This window comes from Plecotus auritus (assembly GCF_963455305.1).
Source record: "Plecotus auritus genome assembly, chromosome: 6".
NCBI lineage: Eukaryota > Metazoa > Chordata > Mammalia > Chiroptera > Vespertilionidae > Plecotus > Plecotus auritus.
Window position 1 is genome coordinate 91,902,660 of NC_137773.1, and position 12,390 is coordinate 91,915,049.

At 38.1% G+C, this 12,390-nt stretch overlaps 1 protein-coding gene across 1 annotated transcript; it reads right to left on the reverse strand.

Annotated features, from left to right (window-relative positions):
• Positions 1–588: 588 nt before the first annotated feature.
• On the reverse strand, positions 589–1,512 carry LOC308252314 (olfactory receptor 7A5-like; the record flags this gene model as incomplete). Its single annotated transcript, XM_080676720.1, has 1 exon — positions 589–1,512. One exon carries the CDS (start codon positions 1,510–1,512, stop codon positions 589–591), a length of 924 nt encoding a protein of 307 aa, XP_080532846.1.
• Positions 1,513–12,390: the final 10,878 nt, after the last annotated feature.

A 12,390-nucleotide genomic window follows, 5' to 3' on the forward strand; every position in this document is an offset into this window, starting at 1 on the left:
ACATATCTATCAACAAGTGAATCTAAAAATCAAGTGAATAAAAAATCTGATGAACAGAATAAACTGGTGGATATAATAGAATCAGCGGCATATAAAGGGAGTGGACTGACAATTCTCAGGGGGGAAGGGGTGTGGGGTGCGGGGAGAGACTGGACAAAAATTGTACACCTATGGATGAGGACTGTATGGGGGGGAAGGGCAGAGGGTGGGGTGGGAACCGGGTGGAGAGGAGCTATGGGGGGAAAAAGAGGAACAATTGTAATAATCTGAACAATAAAGATTTATTGAATTTAAAATAAAATAAAATTATGTAAATACCCTTGGTATCCAAATGTAGTTTTGCTCGTAGGGGTAGTGGAATTCATGACAATACTTTCAGGGAAACCTTAGAAATATTCCTTTGAATAATATATGTCATAAGAGAATAAATTATGCTAAAGGAATTCATGTTAACCAATCAGATGAGCATTTCCAGTTAGGTATGGTCCAAAGATAGGCTTTATTTGTATCAGAAAAATGGGCTCTGAGGCTTTGAACCCTTCATTTATGGTCACTTCTTCAGCCTAGTACAGTTGGCTCTTGAAAAGCTTACCTGCCAAGGAATCTTTGCAGGGCCCTCTTCATGTCATTGTTCCTCAGACTGTAGATGAAGGGGTTCAGCATGGGTGTGACCACCGTGTACATCACTGAAGCTATTGCACTTGAGTGTGTATTTTGGGTAGCCGCAGAGCTGAGATACACTCCTAGGCACGTACCATAAAATAAGGAGACAATTAAGAGGTGAGATGCACAAGTAGAAAATGCTTTATACTTCCCCTGAGCTGATGGGATTCCACATATACAGGACACTATCTCAGAGTAAGAGTAAAGGATCCCTACAAGGGGACCACCACCTAGTAGCACAATTAAAAAATATAACATAAAGTTATTAAGAAAGGTGTCAGAACAGGCAAGTTGGAGCACCTGATTGAGTTCACAGAAAAAGTGGGGGATTTCCAAGTCTGAGCAGAAGGACAGACGCAGCACCATTAAGCTTTCTAGCAAGGAATTCAGGACACTCATGATCCAGGACACCAGAACCAACAGTCCACAGAGTCGGGGGTTCATGATGAGCATGTAGTGCAGAGGTTGGCAGATGGCCACAAACCGGTCATATGCCATTACAGTCAGGATTAAGTTGTCCAACACTACAAAGAGTGTATAAAAATAAATCTGGGTGATGCAGCCTTCATAGGTGATGGCTTTGCTCTGTGTCTGGATGTTGACCAGCATCTTTGGGACGGTGGTGGAGGTGAAACAGATGTCTACCAAGGACAGGTTGGAGAGGAAGAAGTACATGGGTGTGTGGAGGTTGGAATCTGAGCTGATGGCCAGGATGATGAACAGGTTTCCAAACACGGTGATCAGGTACATGGAGAGGAAAAGCCCAAATATAAGGGGCTGTAGTTTCCATGCCTGTGAAAGTCCCAGAAGAAGGAATGCTGAAATTTGTGTACCATTGCCTGGTTCCATGTGTCGGAGCTGACTACTAGAAAATAGAAAAAAATGAATAACTAATTTTCACATTAGCAGGCATTAGTAACTGAGAATAAATGGCATATTTATATTTTAGAATCAGAAAATAATTTCCTTATTTGGTGTATGTTCTCATTCCCATTAATTCATCTCTGTTGCCATTTCTCATTAAAATTTCCTTTTTTACCATCAATGAATATTTCAAACATAATGTATATTGATGTTTTATTGAGGATATGTTTCATTCACTTGAGGTAAATATAGGGTGTCCCAAAAAATGTGTGCCCACAGTTTGAGTAATAATAAAGTCAGTGTTTATTAAAATGAATTTTATTGTCAATATTGAGCTATCAGCTTGTACAGTGTGTATACATTTTGGGGGGACACCCTGTATTTTGACTATAGACAATGCTTCAGGCACTGTTCACAATATGGGATGCTGAAAAATAAAAGTCTCTACAAACTAATGATGGAGAAAGAATTCAATCAAATATAAATGATAATATCACATATGCAATGGTGAAGATGCTATAAAGAAAAGTAAATCACATTCAATCGAGAGAGTGCATAGAGGGTGCTCTTTCTATAGAGTTTAGCCAAGACTTGCCAACAGGTGACAGTTAAACAGAAACCTCAATGAAGAACAGGCACCAGAGTAAGGGGAAAGTTCTTGCCAGGCAAAAGGAGCAGCCAGTGCAAAGGCCCTGAGAACATGGTTGTTTTAGAAAATCAGGGATCAAAATGACCCAGTGTATCTGGGGGAATGAGCAAGAAAGAGCAGGGTGAGAGGTGGTGTCAAAGAATATTAAGAAACAAGGTAGCCTGCATGTTGCTGTTGAAACTTCAAGTCATAGAGGGTGCCTTGTGCACATTATGTAAATCTTGCACTTTATTAATCTGGTTGCAAAAGCATCCAGTGAATTGAAAAGGATCTCCTCCTTATTACTTTCTCTTGATATTAGAGTCACATGGGAATAAATGAGTTCAAGCACCTCTGCTCTGAGGACTGCTCTCAATTTACAAGGCATACACACACACACACACACACACACACACACACACACACACACAAACAAACACACAAATACACACACACACACAAATACACCAGGGCCCCTTCATCTGTGTTATTTCCATGTCCTTCTCCCTCTCTCCCACACTATGTAGGCTGTGAGTAGATACAAGTCAAACTGTCCATATCAAGTATTTTTTTTAAAAAGAACTTAGAAATAGTACCTAAATATTCCTATTGTATGCCTTCCATAGAAAAATACACTTTGGGTTTCATATTGCTATGCACATTTTCTGTCCTGTATTTAAAGAAACATGAACAATTGGTTAAATAAACATAGTGGGAGAGACAGAAATAAAATGCACATGAGGAAGAAAAGAGATCTAATGAGCTCAGGTGGTCCCTGAGAGATGATGAGGAAGCAAAATCTTCTTTGGATTCTGACAGTTTTCCAACCCTAATTATACCCCCTTGAGACCAAGCAAAAATAATAAAGGAGAAAAAATAAATTTCTCCAAAAGACAGAGGTAGTTATAAATATATGGTATGAAACACCTTACAGATTGACTACCCCAAGTGAAAAATTACCAAAAAATAAATCAATAGCTCACAAAAGGAAATATACAAAACAACACAGGTTGAGTATTTATAACATCAAGCAGTAGAAGACAAGTTTTTCCTGTGCCCCTTCTATATTTATTTGACCAGCTGGTTTTTATATGGTTGATGACAGATGAGACAAGCCCCTTTCTAACTTTTCCTATGTGGCATCATTGTTTTTCTTGGACTTTGGGTTTTGAACTCATTTTTGACAAATAATGGGTGTAGTCTAATTCTGTCTCATCCAACATGCAAAGGCCTCCCAGGACATGATCAATAAATCTTGCACACGCCATGAGGAGCCATCCTTCTACACTGAATACCTTTTTTCATATGATTTATGCCTCAGCACATTGTCATACAAACATTCATTTCATTGTACTCTGACTTCACCATCACAGTGCCAGATCCAGACAAGCAGGGCTTCACCTGTTTTGTTCACCTTTGTATTCTCACAACTGTTTGTGAATATATGTGCACTTATATAGGCAAACCTTTAAGTAAATGTGAAGTTATGAAATGAAAGGCATGACTGGGAGAATGAAACCTGGTTAACCAGAGTGGTTTTAAACCAACTGATATCAATTAAAGAAAATTGAGTGGAGCATCAAAAACTAATGGAAACAAGATGGAAAAACAACAATAATTTAGTGATACCAACATGGATTAGTAATTACATTTGCAATGGCATAGACATAGAAGATAACCTATAAAGTTTCTAGAAATTGTGACAAATGGTAGGTGCTCAGTTATTATTTGTTGAGTGAATAAGGAATTAGGACTCTGTATATAAGTATGTTGGACCCATTGTAAGGTTGCATTTCAATATATTTGGAAAGAATGAATTTCTGTGAAAGTTGGAAAAATAAATATCATCCTGTAGGAAAATGAAGTTGAGCCCATCATTCATGTTACAAAAAAACGGATGTATTGTCTACTCACTATAGGAGTAACCAATCTCTCTTAGGTTAACAGATAGAAAACTGCATATCAATGTTTATGGGTGGGCTAAACCATCGTAGTTATGTCAAGAGACTAAGAAGTAATAAGACAGACATATTTAATTTTTTAAAAATGTAAAACTTCTCTTTGGCCAAACAGCCCCCAAAAAATCAATTGTCAAATATTAATTTTTACTTAATATACTTCTTTTTAAAATTTTCATTGAATTTATTACGTTGACATTGGTTAATAAAATTATATAGGTTTCAGGTGTACAATTCTATAATACATCATATGTATATCGTATTGTGTGTTCAGCACCCCAAGTCAAGTATCCTATCACCATTTATGCCCCTTTCATCCTCCTCAACCTCCCCCACCACAATATTTTAAAAAATCATTTAAAGGCTGATAATGAAAGAATAATAATCACATAAAATAATATTAAAATTAACAAAACCATCAAACATGTGAATGTTTGATCAAATTCAGGAAAATCCAGAAGACAATAAAAAATTTTTTTCATACCTGTAAGTTTGGGAAAAAACTAAAATGTCACATTGACTAGGGTTGGAACTTGCAAGCAGATAGCAAAGGGGTCCTCTTTTTCTTTTCTGGTAGAATTGTAAAGTGTTACATCATTGGGAAACCTATCTGAAGACAGCTATTACAAGTACATATGTTCTTTCAGTCATGGTGTCTCAGTCTCTGCACTATTGACAATCTGGGCCATATCATTGCCTGTGGTGTGGTCTCTCCTATGCATTTCAGGATGTTTAGAGCATCCCTAGACTCTACCTACACCTCCCATGTGATAGTGAAAAATGTCTCTGGATATTGCTGAATGTCCCCTGGGGGAACAATACTGCCGCTGGTGGAGAACCAGAGTTCTAATGTAACAATCTCAAAATATTTTTGTATAATTGTTATAATACAATGTATTGAGAAAGTATATGGAATAGCATCACCACAACATAAAATATTGTGTGCACATGGTAATAATGAATTGGTATTACACTAGCTGAGGGGAGGGAAGACCATAAGATGTTGTTAGTAATAAGGAAGAGTGGACACAGAAAAAAGAGTGTACAACACATAAATATAATTTCTGATGGGCACAGGATGCTATTTATGAATTTACATAAAACATATGAGTATGTATATGTGCATAACATAGGAAGAGAAGTTTTTAAAAACTAAGACTTTATGGAATGCACATTATCAGCAGAAATGAAATTAGGTTATGCATAGTGGCTACAAAACAATTGCATAAAAACATTAAGTGAAAAATCATATTTATCTACATAAAGATAGAAAACAATAATAACTTATCATCAACATGGGCCACTAATTCCAGATTAAATTTCCAAAAACTTGGAAATATTAGAATATTATAGAATGGCTTTTAAATTTTGGGGAAAGCAGTGTCTAAGTTATAATTTTTTCTTATATAAAGTTATTAGATTCAAATATGCTAATAGAAAGTAAAGCTAATCTTCAGTCAAATACAAAGGAGAAGGCCTTCCAGAGGACAGTAGAAGATGATGCAAATTTTAGAAACAGAGGTTATGACAAAAGGCCGAAAGGAAGGATAAGGGATAATGGAGATGTAAAACAAGTTGGCTATATGGTTATAGGGTGATATATTAGCACTAAGTACACAGAAGAACATTCACTTTCATTTTTGTTGAGAACAAGGACTCACAAGTGAAAAGTATACAAGTAACAGCTGAATTTATTTTCAGTAAGAGAAGTGAAAAATAAGAAGAAACTGAGAGAATACAATATAACTGAGTGGTAGGTTTGGGCCCACACAATAAACGCTCACAATTCCCCACACATACACACATGAAAGTACTCAATGACAACAAATTTGGTGGAGAAGACTACAATTCCTTGTTTAGAAGAATGCAATAAAAACAGGAATGAAAACACACTGGCTGCACTACACAAATGCCAGGACTTGTACAGACTATTTACAACAGACAAAACAAATGAATAATTGACACACAAATGTATTCAGGTCACAGGTAATGAAGTAACTGCAAAGTTAAGCTATTTAGCATACCTCTTTTTACTTATCAAATAAATTCTGTTTCATGTGAATTGAATAACCAGTCTGAAAGAAGACAGTGTGAAATGTATGTCTCATGAACTACTGTTGCAAGGTAATATTTACAATAAATATACTGAATCTGGATTTTTCTCTTCAATATGGAAATGTTGTGGAATAGACCCCATGATAAAAGTAAGGAATCACCCTCACTTTACTGGATATCACTCCATAACTAGCACTCTATTTTCCTACTCCTTTTAGTTACAAAATTGATTGTATAGGTTTCCCTTTTACTTAAAGTACTTTATGTCTACCATTGCCACCTCTAATTGAGCTTCCATTTGTTAATTGTCAACAATTAACCATGTGTTGCTGAGTTTAATGTTCACTTCTCCCTTCAGCATTATAAACTAATCATTAGTTAATCAGACAAACAACCATAGGCTGATGGCTATCAAGAGACCTCAGGTAAATGTGCTTGGCTTTGATTCTCTCTGACTCTTTCTTGTAGTACCTGCCAGATCCTTGGACTCACCTGATTGGGAAATCTTAAGAGACGGCCTTTGTGTGAAATTCCAACCTCCTGAATGGTTGATGATGGAGACTGAAGCTCTCTGCCCAGACAGGACAGCAGGAAGGAGGCAAACACAAGTCTTCTAGGCAAATTTAAAAGCAACAACCAGATCTCATCCAGCCCAAGGTCACACATGCTGAGAGACTGGAGATGAGGAGATATTTACAGCTCCCTATGTCTGCTAATTAGGTGCCTTTCTGTCTTGTTATTTCAACCTCTAATAACATGATTTCCCTGTGGGTTGAGACAAAATGGAATGTTTTCCTGGAGATTCTGTGTTCCCAAAAGACAAGTTTAAAAGTCAAGGGAATCCCAGTTTTTTACTAATTCTTCCTTACAAAATCTGTTGGTTTTTAGGGGACAAATATCTCAGCATCTTATCCCAACCATGGTTTAATTTTTTTTTCCAAATTTCAGACTGAAAACCTAGCCTGGATTAGAAAACTTAAATTTCAACACACTGACTTGTTGTTGGAACACAGGCCCTGATATCTACATAAAATTCTATTTTTCTTTTCAACAAGGGGAGAACTAACTTCCTTTGATATAAACTTTGAATGTTACACAATGGGCTTCATGACACATTAACCAAAAACAATTGGGCATTTCAACCTTATATCACAAGTTAAGAGCTGTCATTTAGTCCCTCACTATAAAATATTTGTTAATTATCAGAAACATATACTTTTTGCATTCTAATGTAAGTTTTGAATAGGAAAGTAAATAGACTCTTCCCAGTAGCCTCCAGAAGAAACCTAGCCCTGCAAACATCTTGATATTAGCCCACTAAGACCCATTCCTGTTTCTGACCTCAGGAATTATAAGAGCATAAACATTTTTGTTTTAATCACTTGTGCTATTTTTACTCTGGCATTAAAAATTGAATACAGACATTTATCCAATGAAATTTGTGTTCAGGAAAATGAAATTAAAGTCTCAATTCATTCATTGCCCCTGGGTAAAGGCATTTTGAGTTGCAATCCCTCTTGGGGGGGGGGAGGCTCTTGATAGCCATCAGTTTGGAGATATTCAGGCTCTTTAGCTGGTAGAGGATTTCTTATTAAATAGATACAAAATGTGCTTCAGATGTTAATTCTTTGAGGCATTAACACACGAAAGGTAATTCATCATTTAAGTTCATGTCTACCATTTACTTTAAACCTTCATGTCTAAATTTCTATATCTCTTCAATTCTATGATCTTCAACTTTCTCATAAGTTTACTTTATACATAAAATATCCTATATCATAAAAGCTTAATATGCAAATAGACCGAATGGCAGAACGACCAGTCGCTATGATGTGCATTGATCACCAGGGGGTAGACGCTCAATGCAGGTGCTGACTCCTGGTGGTCAGTGTGCTCCCACAGGGGGAGAGCTGTTCAGCCAGAAGCCGGGCTCACAGCTGGCAAGCACAGCAGCAGTGGCAGGAGCCTCTCCCACCTCCGCTGCAGACAGGCAGTAAGGAGTGAGGGATCCCAGACTGCGAGAGCCCTGGATGGCAGTGAGGGAGAGAGTGTAAGTGAGTGAGGGAGTGAAAGGGGAGTGTGTGGATGTGTGTGTGGGGTGTGTGTGTGTGTGTGACAGTTATATTCCACAGGACTTTTGGGGGCTGGCGGACCAGGCTCCCCTGTCTGTGCAGCCTCTGTTACTGCTGCAATCTGTCCTTGGGCAGCCGGCTCTCCAAAGAGGCCATGCCATCTTGAAAAAGAGAGCTGCTGTGACTGGGAGCCCAGCCTCACCTCCACCTGGGGAGCCCTTGGACACCACCTGGGACCCTATAGCCACACCAGCCAGGGACCTGCTGCCTTGGTTGTGAACCCAGGAACACCAAGATTCCAGCCTCCTGGGCCATAGTTTCCTAAAAATTTTGTCTGGTGGGGAGATAAAATGGCGGCCAAATCAGCGGACATATCCTGTGCCTTCTCACGGAACAGAGAGAAGAAACAACTAAATAGATTAACATCCACCCAGAATTGGTGAATTAAACACAGCTGGTGAGGCAATCCATGGACAGCAAGGACAGAGGACGCCTGGAGAATGGTAGGATTGGGGATGTGGGCTGGAGAGAGAGATGCGTGACTACCGGGACTAGAGGATCAGAAGGAAACTGAGCTGCACCCAAGTCTGTGTCCCCTGGGGACACGCGTAACACTCGACTGTGGAAGGGGGTCCAAAGGGCTGCTGGAAGCCAGGGAATCTAGGTCTAAGTCCACAGCCATTGGAGGCTGCGTCCAGAAAGGCAGCCTGAAGTTCTGCACTGGCCACGCAGTGCCGCTGGAGAGATATGCGCAGCAGTGTGGTTGCTCTGTCTTTATATTTTCCTTGCTTTTACTTGCTAAACCCAGTACATAGGATATTTCCATTACAAACACTCATTGAGGCTGTGGTGCAGGTGGAGGTTCAATTTTGTGGAGGCCAGGGCGTAAGACAGGGAGAGGTGACCATGAACCCAGCTCTGCGACAGTCTGGTCCCTCTAACCCTAAACAGCCATTTTTCTGCTAAAAAGCTAGCCGAGGGCATGAATGTGGGGATGGGGGGGATGGAGGGGTAATGAGGGGATAAGGACACATATGTAATAACTTAATCAATACAGAATTTTTTTTAAAAAAGAGCCAGCCCTTCCTAGCAGTGCAGCAGCACCCAGCCTTGAGCTCTGCAGGGAAACAAAAAATCTGAATACCTCCAGGGAGCCCTCAGAGTCTGGGTTGAGGGGCCATTTGGTCCTGGAAACTAATACAGTAACACACTCACCTAGAGCCTGTGTCAGAAATAGACGCTTCTGTAAATACGACTGAAAGTAGGCAGACAAACAAAGTGGACAGATTGGTTCCGCCTGCCTGAAACCAAGGCTGTGGAGATAGAAACAGAGGAGTGGTGGGAACTTCTCTGGGAACTTCAATGCGGTGCTGATTACCTAACAGGAAACTGAGAAGTGGCAGACAGAACAGTAGATAGGGGTCTTAAACCAGCCAACCTGGTACCTTAAAATTCAGCTGAAGTGAATGACACTTCATTACTTCACTTTTTTATTTTTTATCTTTTACTGAAGAAAGAAAAGGGAAAAATAATTTTTCTTTATTTTATTTATTTTTTAATCTTTTATTTTTTTTGATTAGTGTTTTTCATTCTGTTTTCATTTTTAACATTATTTTACTATATCTCATTTTTTCCTTTTGCCAATGTTTTCTTCCTCCCTTCTCCCTTTTTCATAATGTTTCTCTTCTCCCGTTCTTGCCTTAGTTGTTCTCTCTCCTTTCTTTTACATCTTGTTAAAAATTGTTCTTCTTTATCAGCTGTATTGATGCATTAATATTATAGTAGTCTGTTGGCTTACTCATATATCTAATTTCCTCTCCCCTGTTCCAAGTCCATGCACCCTACACTTTTCTCTTTCTTAGCTAGCCATTTTTCATACTTTTGTTTTTCCTCTGTTCTCTTGCTTGCTTCTTCTCCTAATTGCTTAATTAGTACCACTCACCAAACTCAAGCCTATTTACCCACTACTCTAATGTCCTTTTCCAAAAATAAATGAATATATAGCTAGATAGATAGATTAAAGAAAGAGAAATTTTTCCTTGTCTTTTTTTATTATTTTTATAATTTATTTATTTTATTGAGGTTTCTTGCTGTTTTTTGGTTGGTTGGTTGGCGGTGTTTTTTTTTTTCCTTATCCACTCATTCTCTTTCTCCCTCCTCTATACTGAATGGTTTCCATTCCTCCATTCATTCAATTCCTTTACCTTACTTTCTAAAAATAACCTCTACCTCTTAGGATTCAGTTTTACCCCTTTTTTTCTGGGAGTTTGTTGTTTGCATTTTTTTGTTTATTTTTTTGTTTTGTCGAGTATTTTCCCCATATATGTACATTTTTCTCCCCTTCTTTTTCTTTTTTTCTTTTTTCTCTTACCTTCTATTCCTTTTCTCAATATCATTTTTGTGATCTTTTCTCTCCCCTAATTCTCTTTTCTCTGGTGGTCACCTTTATTTGGGCTTATTGGTATCATAAATACATTCGTGTTTTGTGCCCTCTGTGTTGTGTCTTGTCAGGTTGTATTTTGTGCCTTTAAGTCAATGCAGCCACATAACAGACACCCTGAGGAGCAAACATGGGGAGACAAAGAAACAGCCCCCATACGAAAGAAAAGGAGGAATCACTGGAAAAGGACATAAAGGAATTGCAGGCAAGCAATTTGTCAGAGAAAGAATTCAGAACAATGGTCATAAGGATACTGAAAAGGATGGAAGACAAATTCAACAACATGTGTAAGAGTCAAGAAGAAATAAAGAAGAACCAATAAGAAATGAAGAATGACATCGCTGCAATAAAGAAATAATAGAAAGCATCAACAGTAGACTAGAAGAAGCTGAGGACCATATTAGTGAGCTAGAAGACAAGGTAGGAAAAAATTCCCAAGCAGAGCATTAACTGGAAAAAAAAAAAAAAACACCTTAAAATACAGGAGGAGAGCCTAAGGCAGCTTTGGGACAACATGAAACAAAACAACATCCACATAATAGGGGTGCCAGAAGGAGAGGAAACTGAGCAAGGAATAGAAAACCTGTTTGAAAAAATAATGACAGAAAACTTACCTGATATTGGGAAGAAAAAACTCACACAAGCCTAAGAAGCTTATAGAGCCCCAAACAAGATGAACCCAAAAAAGGCACCAAGACACATTAAAATTAAATTAGCAAACACCAACAACAAAGTAAGAATCTTAAAGGATGACAGAGAGAGATAGAAAGTTACCTGTAAGGTATCCCCATCTAACTATCAACGGATTTCTCAACAGAAACACATCAGGGCAGAAGGGAATGGAAAGAAATATACAAAGTGATGCAAAGCAATGGTCTGAATCCAAGAATACTATATCCAGCAAGGCTATCATTCAAAATTGAAAGTGAAATCAGCAGCTTCACAGACAAAAAAGAACTAAGGGGGTTTATTACCACCAAACCAGCAATGCAAGAAATGATGAAGGGACTACTGTAAAAAGAAGAAATAGGAAGCGAAGAAGGAACACAGGCATAAATAATATAAATGGCTACAAACAAGTACCTTTTAAAAATAACTTTAAATGTAAATGGATTAAATGTCCCAATCAAAAGACACAGGGGAGCTGAGTGGATAAGGAAACATGACCCATATTTCTGCTGTCTACAGGAGACCCAACTCAGAACAAAGGACTCAAACAAACTGATAGTGCAGGGATAGAAAAAAAAAAATTTCAGGCTAATGGAAATGAAAAAAAAAAAAAAGCTGGGATAGCAATACTTACATCTGACAAAATAGACCTCAAAGTGAAGGCCATAATAAGAGACAAGGGAGGCCACTTCATAATACTAAAGAGGATATAACTCTGGTAAACATTTATGCACCCAATGCAGGAGCACTCAAATATATATATAACTTCTGGAAGATACCAAGAGAGAGATTGACAGCAAAACAGTCATAGTAGGGGATTTTAATACCCCTTGACACCACTGGATAAATCCTCTAAAGAAAAAAATCAAAGAAACATCAATCCTACATGACTCACTAGATCAGATGGACTTAATTGATATCTTCAGAACATTTCACCCCAAAGCTACAGAATATACATTCTTCTCAAGTGCACATGGGACCTTTTCAAAGATATTGAAACACAGCAAAGTCTCTTCAAATTCAAGAAGATAGAAAGAATAT